The 20333-nt window shown below is 29.6% G+C and overlaps 1 protein-coding gene across 3 annotated transcripts in view; it reads left to right on the top strand.

Annotated features, from left to right (window-relative positions):
- Nucleotides 1-20333, top strand: part of LOC148306142 (zwei Ig domain protein zig-8-like) — a 353698-nt gene that overhangs the window by 188314 nt on the left and 145051 nt on the right. For 2 of the 3 annotated variants that reach the window (XM_088265554.1, XM_088265553.1), the window contains exon 2: nucleotides 7972-8028. The exons of the other annotated variant lie outside the window; for it this stretch is intronic. In XM_088265554.1, the coding sequence (XP_088121680.1) occupies nucleotides 7972-8028 (57 nt within the window). The remainder of the gene's footprint in view (nucleotides 1-7971; nucleotides 8029-20333) is intronic. 3 annotated transcript variants of the gene reach the window in all.

Genomic DNA, 20333 nt, shown 5'->3' with positions numbered 1-20333 from the left:
TTAATACTTTATTTAAGTGAGCACAAATACGTGCCTCATAAAATCTTGAAAATAAAGGAATATTAACTTGCCTTTTTCTATAAAACCAACAAAATAATGTTTTAAATGGATAAGTGACATTTTAAACAGATTCTCACAAATTGTCAATTAATTTTGTCAAACAAATTGCCAGTAAGTCTTATATTACTTTTCAAAAGTGTTCGTGTTACACAAATCCGGGTAAAATAATTATTGAACTAGATATTTAAATTCACCAATGAGTGTTTTGAATAATAATATTTGTATGGATTTCCGTAGATACGTTAAATGTGGGTAAATTAACCTTACTAAATCTAGCGTAGGCTCAAATAACATAATCCTTATCTTGTAAAGCCTAATCGGATGTAACGAAGCAGACGGTTCTACGTCATATTAAATTAAACGAGATTTATCTATGATTAAAATATGTTTTTGGTAGCAATAAAAGAAGGTTTATCAAAACAAAAACAGCCTGTTTCGTAGGGGGAACAAAAGAACTAGGCCGTTTTCGTACGAACGCATAAACGTTTATCACAGCGTCCTCAAAAACTGGCAGAATTGATAGGGTGCTCCTATGTCAGATTGAAATTTATGGGCCTTTTGTGTAATTACTCCTAAAGTGGCACGCAGTGTGGGGGGAGAACCGACCCCCTTTATTTATCGCCCCCCACAAGAAGTCCCTGGCCATAGAGACAATACATATCTTCCTTTACTTCCTGACTATTTGATTCTTGGTATGGCTGGTATTCTCAAAGGTTAAACATCAATTTCGAGGGGAAGATTAAACTGAATCGCTACAAATATCATCTCGCAATAAAATCATGGCATACCTTATACACAATATTTAATTTACAAAACGTTTTCATTTTTTAATTTTCACCTGAGTTTCAGAAATCTTAGAAGTTATTATTTTTAAAATTATAGAATTAATTTTTCTTTCAATTTTGTAATGCTCGTTATTTATTTCATTAAACAGCTTACTATTATTTTAAGCTTCTTAAACTTGTGAAATTAATTTTATATTTTTTTACAAAGATTCATAAATTTAAGCAAATGCCACAACAAAATCACACAAGTTGAATTTATTTAGGTTTATTAATCTTTGTAAAAAAAATTTAAATTTATCTTTAATGTTTTGAAACTTTAAATATGGTAAGCCATTTACTAAAAAAGTGAAGAATACGAAAATTTACACAATTTAAAAAAAGATTACATCAATAATTTGGTGCAATTTCGAAAAGGAATATAAACAGTATTTACAAATGTGATTTTTAATTATGATCTTTATTTTACAAAGAGTTTAAAGGTAAATAAGTAATGTAAGATTAATTTTATATTATTTATTAAACATAAGGACCTAACTGTTATTAATCTTTACTTTTAAAATAAATTGTACTTGAAACATAACACTTTTTTTACAATCAATTGCGACATGTATTTTGATGCAATTAGAATTATTTGTCTGACAATGATACTGAATGCATTAAAACACGTGTCACCATATATTTTAAGAAAGACTGGTAAATAAAATTTAAATCAATAATGTTTTAACCGTCTTAAAACAAGAAATTAGTATTTGAACTGTCTCCAACAATAAATATTTTCCAAAATATATTAAACTATAAATATAAATTTAAATGAATAAGTTTCATATTTTTTTTCTTTTAAATATACATATATCTTACGATGAATAGTAAAATTAAAATAAATAATTGTTCAAAGTATAGCTTTTAATTGTTTTTGATTCTCTGAACAGGTAAATTATCAAATATTTTTTTTCTAAGCTAAATAATATTTACCACAATAGATAAATGTAACTTTTTATTCCAATTAAATTTATATGAATAGTAAAGCAGTCGAGAAATATGATTAAATTAGTTTCGCTTAGCTGTCCTTAGTATCCGACTCTGATAAGAAAACTCTGCTTAAGTCAAATTCGAGACGATCGTTAAATTTTGTTAAGTCCTTTCATATGTCTGAAGACAATTAATGTTGTTTCGAAATGCGAGTTATTAGCTTGGCTCATCCTGACATCAAAAACTTAACAGGAAGTAGTAATTCTGGGACTTTGAGAGCCGAATTGTGCATAATTAAAAGACATGAAAGGCATTTGAGCCTGTGCCAATTTAAATGAGAAGTTTTCTCAGTTTAGACAAGTTAAGTATAAGTTATCGTACGGAACGGAATGGAAACAATATGTAAGGGAAAATAATGAGAAAACACAAGTTGGTACAAAAATTTAACCTTTTGAGCGCCGTGTGGGATAGTGCGACACGAGGAGACTAGTGAGTAAATTTTGTTGTTACTTTAACATCGTCCGTTGAATGCTCAGTATCATATTTTAAATCAAAACTAAGTACGTTCCAAACGAATTGTATTTGTTTGAAAATAACATAACAAGGCGAAACAACCGTCACAAATTTAAATTTTATACATTTTCAATAATAAATCAAAATTTAGTAGATTCTAAAAACCAGTGTTTGATTTTAACATTTAATATAGAATTTTATTGCAGTTGTCTCGTTTTTGCTTCTTAGAAAAAAGATGAGTGGAGGCTTAAAAAAAGATACATAGATTGCAACAGTAAAATAATTTAATAAAAAGAAATAAGAATACTCACATGACAACTTTTTGTAAAGCAAATTACGCAGTTCGCTCGCGTACGTATTTTATATATTTTTGTGTATTTATGTCATTTATTTCACTGCGCGTAACAGCTGTGCTGAAATGATGCAACTACACCGAATTGCATGCTTCACTGAGATTTCTTATCATTCTAACCACTATCTGCAATCAGTCGAGTTTGTTATTCATTCTGCAGGTGAACTTATAACTGACTATGCATATGTCGTTTGCAATTTATAATAATATTATTATGATTTTTTAAAGTAGTTTTTTAAACGCACCCCTGTCGGAACATGCGTATTTTTTTGGAACTTCAATCCGAGGAATCTATCAGAAGTCATTGTTTTAAGTAGGAATTGAAAAAAACTTTTCTTCTGGTCGTTAATATCTAAATTATTTTTAATTTTAAATGTTTTCATTTTTTTTACATTTTGTAGTTAAAACGTTACCTTTTGTATAAAATCCTAGCCATGAAAGCTGCAGGCAGTCAGCTGTCTAAACTCACAATACTACTAGTCATACTCTTAGCGGAAGCTTTAACATATAAAGGGGCATATTACAAAAATATATATTTTTTTTAAAAATTCGCTGAGGTATTATAGGCTTTACTGGGTACTCGGTAGGTTTAAGGAAACCTTTTGAAAGGAGTCTCAGATATTTATGGCATTCGAAATAAAAAAAATTAAAATTGTCTTACACAAAAATTACTTAAAACATGTCCTCCTTCCTTTTCCTTAAAATAATAATTTGACCCCCCTGGGAATCGAACCAGGGAACATGAAAGTATTCATCAATTTGAAAAGTGTTTGATAGTGTCTTGAGGCGAAACTTGTCGCATAATATATCTTTGTATATATATATATATATATATATATATATATATATATATATATATATATATATATATATATATATATATATATATATATATATATATATATATATATATATATATATATATATATATATATATATATATATATATATATATATATATATATATATATATATATATATATATATATATATATATATATATATATATATATATATATATATATATATATATATATATATATATATATATATATATATTTAAATTAATGTGGAATTCATTCCAATAATTTTATTTCATTTTGGAAATATTATCCAAAAATTAAAAATGGAATTCTACTTACTAAATGCATTAACAATAAATATTTGATAATTTTCACTAGATCGAAAATATAATATGATACGCATGTTTCAAATACTGTTGCAGAAAATAATGCATGTAAGGTAGAATACATCCCAGAATTCTTTTCATGTCAACCATAGGTAAAATGGCGAATGTCGCATGTGTGTGAAGTGATCATTTAAATAGCCTAAAACAGGTCATAAGCTCTGTAAAAACCCTGACTTCGATATTATTCTTTATCTACATTGAGATTTTAAAATTATAAAAAATACAAACTAAAAAAGCAATTTAACATTGAGAGTTTTTAACACATCATGTATATACATATGTAGATAAAAATGTAAATATTAGTTTGTTCAAAATCTCAATTACCATCTTTCAAATTTCGTCATCTTTAAAGTTACTCACCAATTTATTTTAAATTCTGTCACAACGTTGTATTCAAATATGCACCTATTTTTATCTGCGTTTTTCTCTATTTTCTATTAAACTAGAATAAGCAACAGCATAGAGTAACCGGATCGGCAAGTTGACTTTTAAAAAATGTGAAAAATATCGAACTGCATTGCTTTAAAGTTTATTTATTTTTATCACCCGTTCGATGAACTAATTACCTTGTCTCGTTACATCCGCGCTAAATGTTAATTCCATTGCCTCGTAAGAAACGCGCCAAGATATTTATCCCCAGTTCAGCGCGTTTTACTTCAACATTATGTTCTATTTCGTCGCATTTTTTGTCCGCTGTTTCAACCCCCTTAGAAAAGGCACGATAAATCAAGACGCTCGAATCTTTGAGGAGCGGACCAAGCAGAGGCGTCGGGCTAAGGAATGCTGTTTTTCTCCCCCAGAGTCGGAACAATAAGACGCCAAGGAGAGCGGAAGACGTCTAATTCAAGCCTTTCACGGAAAATCGATTATATATTTCTGGAATGATCAAAGCCAAGGATTTTTATTTCACCGATTTTATTTTCTGAGCTACACCCTTATTATCCGTTTCCTTTACACCCATCCAAGTGTTTTTTAATTATTTTGTCTCAAGTGACTAGCGTTTTTGTAAAAAAAGAAACTATAATTGCTTGAAAAAAAAAAACAATGAAATGTAAACGAAACATATATTTAAGCAAATACATACACACACATACACACACACACACACACACACACACACATACACATATATATTTTTTACTAAGATTTCGAAAAATTGAATGTTCATGATTAATTTGAATGGTCATGATAAAAAAAATCTAAAAAATAACACAATCAACACAAAAGCTCAATCCAATACTAAAAAAAAGTGCCAGATTCTTATTTATATATATATATATATATATATATATATATATATATATATATATATATATATATATATATATATATATATATATATATATATATATATATATATATATATATATATATATATATATATATATATATATATATATATATATATATATATATATATATATATATATATATATATATATATATATATATATATATATATATATATATATATATATATATATATATATATATATATATACATATATATATATATATATATATATATATATAAAACAAATACTTCGATTGAAACAAAATAATCTCTGATTAAATGGATTTGTTTCATTTATAATTATTGACTAGATATTTTATTAATATATGCCGACGATTTACATACATATTTCATTATTATGATTTAAAGCGATTCTATTTTTTGTTTATTCAGAAAACATTTATGAAAAAATAATATTCTCTGATGATATTTGCGGAAGCTGTATAAATATTGCACTTTATTTGATCGCTTTCAGTATTTTTAGTTTCAGGCCGGCGTCGTTCGCTCTTGCGTCGCGACGCTGGTAAATCACTCGAGCGCTGAAAGCGGCTATATTTGCTATTTTGTCACGTAACTCGCGAGCTTTTTCGTCACCACAGCGGTCGGTACGTTTCGTTACGGTTTCGTTACGAGCTTAATTCTCCCAGCGACGAACGGGGAATTCGATACCCATTCGATGAAATGAATGAAATTTCCTGGCACGAGTAATTTTTTGTCAAACGTTGAAAAATGTGCCCCATTTGTAGAGGGTTGTTTTAATTTTATTGCGAAGGACGAAATCTCAGTTGGTTATTAACTAATTCCGGTTTTTGAGTAAAAACATTGCCTCCTTTTGTAAATTTTAAATAGTCATACACAGGAAAGACGTTAGGTATTCTGACATAGGATTTAAAAGAAGACAATTGGTTTTTATTTAAAAGACAAAAAAAATATATTTGTATTGTGTTTAACCGCTCTATTTTATAGAAAGTGGCAAAATATAACAATTATTTCATCAAGATGATTGTAAACTTGTATGTATTATGTCATGAGATTAATCATATATATATATATAATAAAGGAGTTCAAAAATAATTGAAATGTGGTTGTCAATCATGTGTAGAATGTTGAATGTTGCACGTGTGTAAAATGACTAACCAACCTATGACAGGATGTAAGCCCTGTAAATACCCAGATTTCCATATTTTTCTTCATCTGTGTTGAGGTGTCAAATAAATGTAAAAATGAGTCCTCAGTGGAGAAAACCCAGATTTGTAAACAAGTTTTTGGACACGCTCAAAATGTTGTGAACGATGTTGTCATTTTACCAATGATGTTGCTACTCAACCAATTTATCATTTCACACAATACTTTTCATTCATCGTTCACTCTGTGTAACACCACTTTAAAGTGATATTACACAGAGTGAACGATGAATGATAGAGAGAGCGTTATATTACTATACCACAAAGTATAAATGCTTTTAAAATACAAAATAATTTAAAATTTACGCTAGTTTTGGTAAAAAAAATGTTAATATACCTAATGCATAGTTATATTTTTATTTTTTTACATTGACCTTCAAGCCATTTTTGGCTCACGGTGTTCACGCTTGCACACTAAAAATAAAATTCTTCTAATAATTCTGTTCCCTTCATAAATACGAGCTGGAAATAAAAGGCTCGAATAAGGCCATTGTGCCAAGTATACGTGTAGATTTGTGCTGAATATGAATGAGTCAGCATTATTATCGACCGGGTGACAGATTGTTGGGTTTCTCTTGATTTGCCGCCCGTCACGTGATGTCAGGTAATTTTGATACAATTACAGAACATAATAGGATTAAATTGTCTCTGTATATGATCACGTAGACATAATAATAACGTGAATTCCACCTTTGAGGGTGCATATATTCGGTGTAACTATGCCAATTCAATATATATTTATATATTAAAAGCATTTTTGACTTTATGGTATGGTAATATAATACTCTCTTCATCATTCATCGTGAACTCTGTGTAATATCATTTAAAAACACTAATTCATGTCTACCGGTTTCAGAATAAACATTCCAACATTCCATCATTCAAGAAACATTTATTTTCAATTATTCTGGGTGTTTTTGATGTATTTTTCACATTAATCTTCTCTGTGTTTACTATTCTACCTGCAGATAAGCCTCTTAAAGTTTTGTGGGTTATTTAAAAAAAAAGTCAAATATCGAGTCAAGCAAAATTGCTACAGTCTCCAATTGATATATTAAAAAAGTAAAAAATGTTGTTATAATAATTATTCAAATACAGTAAGATGATAAAGGAACCATCGAGATAAAGCAATTAATAAAGACTTACCCATGATAATCGCTAATTGATTTTACTTCAAGTTTTAAGTTGTTGAATATATTCACATTGCGATTTCTTAATCGTCTTTCTTTCTTTTTCTAAGAAAAATTAAAAGTAATTTTTTTGTTTTACAAACATATGCATGATAAATATACTTTTCTACATTAATATGAGGAGAACCATGAATATAGAATAGGCAACGACTGAAATAGTGATTCAAGTACAGTGTTTCGAAATTAGATCATATTATATATAAAGAACTTACAAGAATTAGAGTAGTATGGTTGTCACTCATGGGTAGAATCGGTGAGTGTTACGAGCATTTAAAGTGATCAGTTAAACCAATCTATAAGCTATATATCAGTCGTAAGCCCCGTAAATGCCCAGACCTCCATATTCTTCTTTAAATTCGTTAAGATTATTTTTTTTAAAAGACCATATAATATTTTTAATACCTATCCTAATTTATTTAATTTTTTCTTTTTCAGGTATGTCAACGGTATCCGGATTTGCGACAAAACAGCATAATGCATTGCAACTTGAAGGTTAGACGATTTTTTTATTGTTTTTAATACTTTTTGTTAATAACTGGATACAATAATTTTTAAAAATGTATGTTAAGATGGTATGGACATGTGAAACGACTAAATGAGGAACAGTAAAATATTTTTGGGGGCGAATGCAGTTGTGAATAGGAGCAGACAAAAATAATCGAATCGAAACGTTTTCGAAATGAAATCTCTCAGACAAATGTGCAGCGAAGGGAAAATTGATATTTTTTTGAATGGTGATGCAAGGCTGAGATAAGAAGGTACTTTCAATAAAATTAATAAAGGTGTGTAGAGATGATCCGGGTATGTGAATCGTATAAAAATGAAAAAAAAAACTGAATTTTAATGATATTTAAAAGTTTAAGAGTTAAATGTAGTGAATAATTAAAAGCATATGAAAATTTGGCATTATCGAGTATTAAAAAAAATAAAAACTGGTCAGATCAGGTGTCGAAATAATCGTCGAGCATGTATGAGGAGATTCTTGAATGCAAAAGAGGCGAAAATTGTTTGATGAGAGAGCGGTGTGGTGAACTCTCTCTGCTTACCTCTGCAGAGAAGCGGCATGATGTTTATTTAGTTTTTTTTTCAATCAAAGGTTTCATTGTCAGAAAAAATATCATTCACGGTTCTTAAATGCGACTGATATTTTTTTTGTAAATTGAACTTTTTTGAAAATAAAACAACAAGCGAAAGTTGAATGAGCCTATTTAAACTGGGACCTTTCATGAATTAATTAAATGGCAACATTTTACTACTCGCGGCGCATAACTGTTTGTTTTCTTTTAACGGTTGCTAATTCGAAAGAAGGGAAAATTTAATTGGGTCACGTAAACTTTACATGAAAATATTTCCGAGAGCTGCGCACTTGGGATGTTACATTATAATTATACGTTTACAGAGGAAGTATTATAGAGCGAAACCTAATTATAAGAAATAAGTAAAACAAATATTTAGATGAAACGAGCTTTCAGTCAACTTTATCAAAAGCTTTAAAAAATATAAGAGAATACAACAGTTTATTGTATAAAATAAACCAAATTTTATCATAAATTGCGTGTGACCAAATACTTGTTCACAAATCTGTTTTTTTTTTCACATAAAAGCCACTTTTTTTAATTTTTAACTTCTAAATAAAGATGATGAAAGTCTTGGTATTTACAGGGCTTATAATCAGTCATAGGCTGGATAAGCGATCATTTTACCATTCATTACGTGATTGTCAATCATGGATATAATGGTAAATGTTGCACTGCTAAAGTTATCATTTAACCAGCTTATGACAGGTTATAAGCCCTGTAAATATCACGACTTCATTATTTTTCTTCATCGATGTTGAGATGTTAAATGTTAAATCATTTTATGGAAAGTAAACGAAAAAATGTTAAATATTTATACAGTTGTTATTACTTTTAATTTTTATAGAATAGACAACAAATGACTTTTTTTCGGCTCTATATCTCCACTTTACTTATATTAATGCGTTACTTATCATTATATTGTGTTTATTATTTATTTTACTTTAATTGACGTTTATCTAAATTGAACTTCTTGTGTACATATATTATTTTATACATCGCTCACTCCTTTCAAGAACGTCATAAATCAAAAAACTTGATTTCTCAGGAGAACGTTTTTAAAGTTTTAAAATATAATACAATATATCAAAAATAAATATCAATCCACGTATCGAACTTTTTACTGTGCAACAGATCTTTTTAGGTAAAACCTGAAGGTTTTTTCAACATTTGAAAAATATTTAGTATATTTACAAAAATAATTAAAAAATACCTTTTCTTCAAAATGCAAAAACAACACTTTCTGCCCTGTAGCGGGTAAATATTAAGTTAAAAATATGCCGCTTTTGCTGGGATATAGTACATTTTCTGGGCATTCCGAAAACATGCACAACTGAAAATTTACAATTTTTGATTTATGACGTTCTTGAAAGGAGTGAGCGACATGCCATATTGTGGGTTGTAATTTTTTTACAACTTTTTTTTGGATGTGTTGAAATTTATATAAGTTAAATATCAATTAGGATTTTACCTTATAGTATTGTATATAATTTTAACTTTCAACGTCACGACAGGTATCACAAATAAACCTTTTTTCAACTAAGCTTTAAATAATAAAATAAAACCCACATACCTATTTCCACATATATTTTATATAACCAGTTAACGGGTTTCGTCGTTACTATTATTTAAGACTGATGTCTTTTAAGACAAAACCCAATCGTTGATCAAGTAAAATGAATGTGTAAAAAAATGATAGTTATTTTATTATGATTAATGCGGTTCTACTAAAAAACGTCAGTACAAAATTTAGTTTAAAATTATAAAAGATAAAACGTGAGTGTTTTGAAGGTGGCCATTCAATGAATGAAATGTAAAACGTGAAAACATATTTGAGAAAAGATTTGCATACGTTTCGAGATAACTTTAAAATACCGAACTTGGAAATTGTCCGGGTGAAGGATCTTCTAAATGAGAGGGATGTTTGAGGGAAGAGGAATGATACCGGAACCGTACTTCCGGTGGCATCTTACGGAAGGGAAACGGAAGGAGATGTAGACAACATTTCTGTAGAAGTCGGTCTTATCGCATGCAAAGGATATCTTTTATCAAATAATATACTGTAGAAGTCATTACTGTGTCAGCATTATATGATACCAGCTTCAAGGCGATGGGCTATGTTTATACATATATGTATTATGAATTCCGATTCAAAGTCGTAGTGTACTGGAATCTACTTGTCTAAGTCCCAGGATCATAAATACATAATATGTATTAAATATTAAATCAGATACTGATATTTTGAGTCTAATAAGTTGTATTTTATAGTTAAAAAAACATATAAAATCTAATTTTTTTGACGATTGTTTCGCTTAGTTATGGCATTTTCAAAGTTATATCGTTTGAAAATGCTTTCCTTTAGAAAATGCTATAAAAAGGCGAAAAAATTGTCACTAAATTGAATAAAATGTTTTTTTAGCAATAAAATCCAGTAAATAAAAAATCAGTGTTTGATTTTATATTTAATACGTAAAGTGAAAAGAAGATATTCCTTCAATTTCTCCAAATGAGTACAATCTCACAGAACCAAATTAAGAGAATTCGAGTTTATTTCATATAATATTTTTTATCACCGCTTCCTTATATCTCTCAGTTTCAGCGTCTTACTGACGCTGGATTTAATTGGCATCGTGTCAAGCCCCCATAGTTTTGAGAATTGTCATTGGCTTGTCTTCGCGAGGTCTCTACGGAATAAGCTATCGAGACCTCTTAAGTACGCTAATGCTTCAGAATTTATTTATAAAGAAGTTAGATGTCGTAAAGTTGAAAACTTTTGCTAGAACTTTAGTTCTCTCTTTATTTGAGCATCAATTTATGTGAATAATTATTACAATTTGGCCGGAGATGTTTTAATTATTACGATTGAGTAAGGGTTGAAATTTTGAAATTTAAAACGTTGAGCTTATATAACTGGTGAAAGAATACTTTCACAACTCATACAAACGCTGTAGGTACGTACATCACGACTTATTCAAATTATACAAGTCATCATTTTTAATAGACCAACCCACAAAATATAACATGAAATACTAAGTAAAACTTAAAAATCAAATAAAAATTAACAGTTTTTTTTTTCATAATATTTTTTGACATCTCATCAAAGATGAAGAAGAATATGGAAGTCTAGACATTTACGGGGCTGACGACCGTCATAGGCTGGTTTAAGTTATCACTTTACACACGTGTATCATTCACCAGTTCTACCCATTATTGACAACCACACTACGCAAATATTTGAAAATCTATATATGTGAACCAATTTTGAAACATTATTCTTGAATCACTAGAACTTCACTAAAGACATCTATTAGTGAGATGAAAAAAGCTTTTTATTAAGCAAAAACTCAAATTTGGACACACTCAAAATGCTGTAAAAAAGTTTTCTTTTCATTATCCTTAAGAAATCATTTATGTTAGGTGCAGATAAACATTGTTATTCACAACTTTTTAAAAAATTTGATTTTTGAAATGAATAAAGAAAAAATTGGTTTTTGGGTTGGATATTAAAAATTAGAATTTTACCAGTTTCATGACAGGCAATTTGTGACAATTTGATTTATATGAATACTTCAAAACCTTTAGGGGTCAAAGAGCAATAATAAAAATGCAATTAACCCTGGTGTTTAGAAAAAAAAACTAAACAGCAGGCAATTTGAACCATTAATTACTATAAATTACCGTAGCACTTGTAGCTTTTAACGAGGCCAGACAACATAAAAGCGCCCGAGCCGGAACTTTTTCACTTTTCAGTTCGGAAATTTCAGTCGGCGGGCTTCTGCCCAGAAAGCTTTGAAAGAGATCCGTGATTGAAGGCTGCCGTTAGTGTACGGAAGACGAACATTGGAGGCTTTATTGGCCCAGAGGGGTAAGCAACTCACAGCTCGTAACGGCTCAAATTAGTAAGGTTGTGTTCGGGGCCATTCTAAGCCGAATCTAATCATTAACTAAAATACAAAAAAGGTGAAAAAATATTTCGTACAAATTTTTTAATCCTACTTATAAATTCATTCATACTTACTGTTGTAGTTAAATTTAAAAAAAAAAGTTTTTTTTGCCACGCCTTGCTTTAGGTAGCAGTAGGTTTCAAGCAATAGGTTTTATAATTTTAAGAAATTTCAGATTTTGATAAAAAAAAAACATTATTTTTATTTAAATAGATAATTATTTTTAAAAAATGCAATTAACAGTAAAAATATATTTTGTCAGCTAAGAAAACAGAAATAATTTTTTTATTCAATTAAAGGCCAAATTAAATCACTGATTTAAAATAAATACCAAAGTAAAAACGACTTTCTACCTTATTCGGACCTACTGTTTATCTTTCTTTTCTGTATTCCTAACATATAACATACATTGCAGCCATAATATCTATTTGTATAGAGTATTTGTTATGATTTCTTTGAGAACGGGTAAATTTCATTCTGTCTTAGAAATGTTTGGTAACAAAAATAAACTTGACATACGAGTAAGCACATAATTAGAATACAAATAAACATTAGAAAATAAACAATTTGACGTTTACACAATAAACGTTGAATCGAGCTCCCCACCAATCGATGCGTACGAGTCAACATTCATTAGTCATTAATAAAAGCAAAATGCATTTTGTAATTAAATGTTACTCTGTTTTAAAATCACTATAAATATTTAATTATAACTTATTAAAATGTCTACCAGTTTCGAAGCTAACCGCTTCTTTATCAAGACTGATTAATACTTAAACTCTATCTACTAAACGATATTGTATTTTGAATATAGTTTAGTAGGTAGAGTTTTAGTATTAATCAGTCTTGATAAAAAAGTGGCTAGCTTCGAAACCGGTAGACATTATAATTAAGTTAAAATTAAATATTTAAAATCAAAATGGTTTTCATTTTTGTTTTCAATGTACGTGGATTTACTCTTTCCTACCCTCTTTACGAGTCAGCTTTGGCTCGTTTTCTAGCTTTTAAGGCTACATCCAAGAAGGTGTTGTGTAAGGGAGGGTGTGGGTGTGGGCTGAAAGGAAATGGGGTGGTGTGCCATTGATGACGTGTTAGCAATTATCGGCCCACTTTCAATTTCCTCTGTTTCGATCCCCTTAAAGTTAAGTAACGCAAAGTGAATCAAAGTAATTCAACAACACGCGATATTAAATAACCCAGACGTAAGGATAATTCAACAAGATGTTTAAATTTTTAAGGTGAATAAAATTATTTCAACAACACGCAATATGAAAAAATAAAGACGTAAGAATAATTCGAAAATATATTTGAAAAAAATAATACAGTTGACTAGATAACTTTTATATTTATAAGTTTATTTTAATTTTTTTTATTTAAATATTCGTGGATTATATGTATCATGTATATTTTGTCAACCTCTGTTGTCTTATGTTCACTATGAAGATTCCAGGTTCGATTTACAGGGGGGGATGTGAAAATAAAAATAAGTGTTTTTACGCTATTATATTTATTTAATATTACTCTGGGCTGGTCCCTGGAGCGCAGGAATGATCAGCTTGCCTTCATATAAGTAACGATCAAAATAACACTGCATTGATTTGATGCAGTGCCCTATGCGCCATGGAATGCGGATAAGGGTTCAAAGATTATCGTTAGTAGAAACATCAAAATTATCGTTTTTTCAAAATCTTTAATCTTTTTAAGTTTTTCATCGATTACTTTAATGTTTTCCCAATGTTGCATTTAAATAAACACGTGTTTTTGAATACTGTTTCTTTCTCTTCTATTTAACCAGATGGAGCCACAGAAACGCGTGGTTGGATATAGCTAGTAATAAATAGTTTTTGGGAATATTTAGTAAACATATCCAGTCACTTTCCAATAAACATTTTATAAAAATAAATTTATAGAAATATTTTTTATAAAATAAAGGAAGGCGATAAACAAAATAGTTCTTGTTATCGCCGTATTTTCGAAAGACTTAACAGTTGCGCTGCAGTTTTCTGGTGTTGGTTTTATAACGGAAGTTCTTGGAGATCGTAAAAATCCTTTAGTTATTATATTTTCTTATTTATTGGGAGAGAAATCGCCAAAGTTCCTTAAAACCGACCGATCGCAGGAATCGTGAACTATCGGGGGGGTGGAAAAAAAACCGACCCGGCAAAGTTGAGATATAATTCACGGTTTATGGAAGATATTACAAGTTTGGTCGATTTATATCCATCTCTCGGGTACAATTTTCACTTGTTTGAAAATGTTTTATTTGCCTTGGAGGGGGAGAGGCGATCGCTAGAAGTGGCTGCGAATCATTTATTTGCGGCAATTTATTAATTACGAATTGTGAAGGCGTAGCGCTGTAGAAACTCAGCGCCACACGTTTGTCTAATAAAATACCACGATCGGAATGATTAATTTATACGTCATTAATATCCTCCGTTATTTGCTCATTGATTTATTTATTACTGCAAATAGATACGTTGTTTGTATTATTGTAGCTTTTCAAATAAGAGAAGCTTTTGTGCTTGGAGAGATTTTCACTTAAACATTTGAAGGGACGAAGAAATTTATGCTGCAACTTTTGTATTCTTCTATTTTAATTTTTTAAATTTTTAATGGAAATATTTTTGTTTTTATTATTAATAAAAAATATAAAAAATTATACTATTTCTGTGAGCCTAAGCGGCTCATTATTAGAAATAGGTATCAAATTGTAGTAGAGTAGGTTCGAACTGAAAAACTCTGACTCACGGAGTATAACCCGACACATTATTTTTTTTATATATTATCTATTTTTCTCGTTCCATTTTTTTTCGTAGGCCTTGCGGAATGATTTAAAAAGAGATAAACCTCCTGCGATGTCGATTCTCAGTTATCATTCCATCTGTTTGGTGGTATGCCCGGGAGTCTTCTATCTTAGAGTTGGCCGTGCAATGCTATGAGGGGGGGTCTCGATGATTCCGTTCTCTTCATATGCGTATACTGTTATTTTTTCCTGTGCGTTTAAATAAAAGAATAATAAATATCTACTTTTTGACTTAATGTAAATACGACTAGTTTTGAGAACTACAGACGTTCTCATCAAAAGTTTAGAATACAAATACTGTGTTTTCCAATGTTGGTTGGATTCTTAAAACTCGTTGTGTTTACATAGATAAACTCAAAATGTGGTGTTATAGGATTGTTTAATTTTTATTTTTAAATCATCATATTATTACACAAGAAAGGCTTAGGTTAGGAATTTAATTTGATGATTAGAAAATAACGATATTAATGTTGTTTTTCAAAAAGGGTAAAAGTTTATATTTCCAGTATTTAGTAATGCACACTTAAAAAAAACTTATAGATGCGAAAGTTTAAAAATTCAAAATTACTGAAAAAAGATCAGATGCGATCTAGTCATAGATAAATGATTAAGTATCGGCGATATTTTGCGGGCTTATTATATTAAAGCGGTGAGGAACAAAGTAAAAAGATCCACATCCCATCCTTTTAGTGATACGTGCGTAGAATATCGTATAGAGTATCATGCAAATAGGTAGAAAACAAAACAAAAATTATAGTATGAGAAATCCGTCAAAAGTTGCCTTCATAAATCATCTCGTACAGAAACGTGCCGCCTTATTCCTAGCGGCATAAATCTTTGTTAAAAGAGAAAAAAATAATAAAACAAAACGTTAAAAAGGAGAAAACCCAATTGTACGTGTATAAAAACCATCTAACCTTCGTACGTATAAAAAGACTTCTTTTTATCCGTTCATTTGAGCAAAACGTAGCTTAATTTTCATTTTTCGAGGATGTTGAGTGTACCCGTCTCGTTTTCTCGTTTTATAATTTGATAAACGCCTCTCACTCGCCTGGCTTTCGGCAATTTAAAACTCATTCAATTTGGAATCCGCTCGGGGCCATGATATTCAAACGAGTCATTGTATTTCCGTTTTATTTGCTGTTCTATTAGGATCAATGTAAAAACACTCTTATTTTGTTATTCAAATATCTAGATATCTCTCGAATTCAAATTTTCTGTCTTAACAGCAAATGGTATCCCGAAATTCCTAACTATAAAACTCGCTTTTAATATTAGGTGTGAAACTTTCTTCTTCATGTTCAGCAATAACGATTATTATAATAGTAACGCTTTGTCATATTCTTTAAAAATAAAAACAAACAGGCGAAAAAATACTACAGTGATTCTTAACAAAAAGGTTTTTTAACATATTCTCATTCAAAACATGACATTCTTCATTAAAACCGCTGTGATTCTTTATAAAAAATCATTTCTTGACCTTTTTTTTTTAAAACATGGTGTTTTTCATCTTCTGTGATTCTTTTACTTTATTTTTAAGCCCTTATCCGCACCCGCAATCGTACATAGAGTGCTGCATCATATAAACGCAGTCTTGTCTTTCATCTGTCGATGGTGAGAGAATTCTCTTGAAACTAGAGTAATGTAATTCTCAGCAACCAAAAAAAAAGTAATTTGAGAAGTAAGTTTCATCTCATTATAGGAAATAATTAAGAATTGTGTAACAGATAAGTTTGTATATCGATTATGAATAAAACGGGAAATTTATGCCGAACTACATTATAACTATGGTATTTCATCACTAACAGTAATATATGTAATGGTTATCATTTTGTGTATATTTTTAAGCTCAACACATATCCAATAATAGACCCCCTAAGTGGATTGAGGCAACGTTTACTTGGTCATCCTATAAATTGAAACGGTTCCAAGCATATCAATTTATTGGGAAGAAATATGTAGTTTATGGGAGGCAGATACAAGACTAAGAGATCAGATTGAAGTAAAATAATATGTGATGGGAAAGGAAATGGTAAAAAATAGTAGATAGAAAAAGGAGAACATAAGCAACGCTTAGGACACTTACAAAGTAATGTTGACGAATAAGGTATAACAATCTTTAAGTCTACTTATGACCCTTATCCGCACCCAATGGTGCATAAAGCACTTCACAAAATTTATGCAGTACTTTTTCCATAGTTAATTATGTAAAGGGAAGGTGATCAGTTCTGCGTTTCAGATACTAGGATAATATAAAATTAGCACTTAAGAATTTTTTGACCCCCCTGGAATCCACCATGGTAGCCAAATGTGCAATTCGTTTATCACTTCATTATAGAGGTAGACAATTAGTCTACTAATGTAAAATATACCATCAAAGGACTTCTGAAAAAAAAATCATGAGTTGTGGTTACTAGTACATATATCCATATTATACATACATACATACATATATATTTTAATAACAAGAGTACTTTTTTATTTAAAAAAAAACAACTTAAAAAACGTAAAAAAAGAACAAAATTATTTTATTGGACACACCAAATGTTAGATAAGTTACAAGCACACGGACACTTTCAACATAGTTTGCTGAAAAGTTTATGAATTTATGTCGCAAAATAATAAAAGTTTTTTTAATAAAAAGCTCGTAGCACTCTTAAGACGAAATTCGACAAGTTTAACTAAATCGATGAAAATACACGGCCTAAACAACGCCAATAGTGTATGCTTAAAGTTTTCAAAAATAATTATTTTTATTTTGTTCATTTATTTTAATTAAGGATTTAACGTACTTTTTAATTTAAAAAGAAGTATACCTTTTTAGATTTGACTTGGATACGATTTCCAAATATAATACATTCACCTAATAAATTTATATGTCAAGTTGTTCGATTTTATCAAATTAATTTAATAATTTTCATTTCAAATATTACAAAGTAAATACCACTATTTATATATTTGTCCGCCTCCGTAGTGTAATGGTCAGCACGCTCGGCTACCGTTCTAGAGGTCCCGGGTTCGATTCCCAAGGGGGGTAAAATAAATATAAGTGATTTTTTCACTGTTATATGTATTCAATATTATAACCCTGGACTGGTGCCTGAAGCGGAGGGCTGATCACCTCTCCTTCATGTGTAAAGATCAAGATAACACTGCGTTTATATGACGCAGTGCCCTATGCATCATTGGGGTGCGGATAACGGTTTAATTATTATTTTATTATATTAAGTAAGACTTAACAAGTTAAATTTAAATTCAAAATGGATAGATTCTCCCTATGTTCTAGGCTAAATGCTCATTTAATTAAATTCATTAAATGGTCAATGCCTACATGGCTGTATATCGTAATCGAATCAATCAAAGTAAAAGTACATTAATTAATTTAGAATAGGATTTGTTTTGTAGCTTTGCAAGAAGATCGTCAAACGTTATTTAGACTTGCAAGACGTTTCATTTATTGCATCATAATTATGACAAAATTACGTAAAATTCGTTAAATTCAATATTAACGAATATTCATATTTCAATATTAAAATCATTGAAATGTGTAAGTACAACTCGTGCATTATAACAAAATGTGTATTTTTATCGTAACGTTCCATAAAACCCAAGTTTTTATTAAAACAATACGTAAGTCATTAATATACAGATATTTATAAAATTGACAACTGCTTATGTCAGTCTACATTTCCACGTTATGGGATGATTAGATGGGGTTGTACGCAGTGAAGCAGTATTTAAAAGCGATAATGTTGCATAAATATCAAAAATAAAAATAAAACTCAAAGTTCCGAGACAGTCATATCACAAGAAATATTCTACTAAGTATACCTCATGACAACCAAACAAATATACGTAAAAATAATTATCAGACACGCATTTAAAAATAACACAGATCACAAGGAAAGAACTCCCAATTAAACAATACAAAAGTCACCAATAAAACGCCATATAAAAACATGCAAGAAACAAACAAAAACCACGATTCGTAAAAGTTACTTTAAGAACTACGCAATAAAGCTTTATTTATTGCGTCCATTATCCAAAAGATCACGAAATAACAAAACTATGTTTAGAAAGAAGAGCTATTAATAATTAGAAAACGAAGATGAAAATTTTTAAATGTCATTCATGATTGCATGACTAATATTAGACAAAAACATTGATAAACAAGTGTTGAAAAAAGAGTCTTTGAAACGGAAAACTCAGCGAGGACATATTGTTATAAACATAAAATTGTCCAAATGAGTATCATGAAAAAGAAAAGAATAAAATAGGTTGATATTGGTTCACCTAAATACTGACTAGTCCTGTGTAGAACCGAGTACTAAATTCAAGATTCAATTCAGTGCTCATTCAATACAATAAACATCGAAATATGTAACGTTCGTAGGTGCCGGTATGAAAAACGTGATTGATTCGTTATACGATTGGAAATGTCAGGTAGAAATATTTGAAACAGTGTGAAATTCAGCCAACCTGTGTGTTTTCTACATTACCAATTTAGACTTCCATTTCTTATCACGCACGCGCGTGCTTATTGGCTTTCGGAAAAATAAATTTAGATACTGTGGATTTTTACACGTTTTTCTGATTACAAACGGTATAAAAGTATAAAGTATCTTAGTAAAACAATCCCTCATTGATCTCCTTAGTAATATGAGAGCGTTCTGGCTTAAACTCAATCAATGAAATTTTCTTCTTCTTCCTACCACTATCCATACTGAATGATGTATCGGGCACTGCATCGTATTGGTGAAGTGTTATCTTGATCGTAACTGACATGAAGGCAAGATGATCAACCATGCACTTCAAGTACTAGTCCAGAGTTAATATTTGAAAAATATTTGAGTGAAAAAAATAACTTATTTTTATTTTAACTCATCTAAGCATAACCTGCTCAAAACATTATACTACGGAGTGATAAAATGAATTTTTTCGTCAATAATAACAACATAGTAAAAACACAAAAAT

This window comes from Brachycentrus maculatus, unplaced genomic scaffold (assembly GCF_059751285.1).
Source record: "Brachycentrus maculatus isolate JH-2025_06_01 unplaced genomic scaffold, ASM5975128v1 h1tg000250l, whole genome shotgun sequence".
NCBI classification, from domain to species: Eukaryota; Metazoa; Arthropoda; class Insecta; order Trichoptera; family Brachycentridae; genus Brachycentrus; species Brachycentrus maculatus.
The sequence above is the reverse complement of the archived record's forward strand: the minus strand, read 5'-3'. Positions and strand labels throughout refer to the sequence as shown.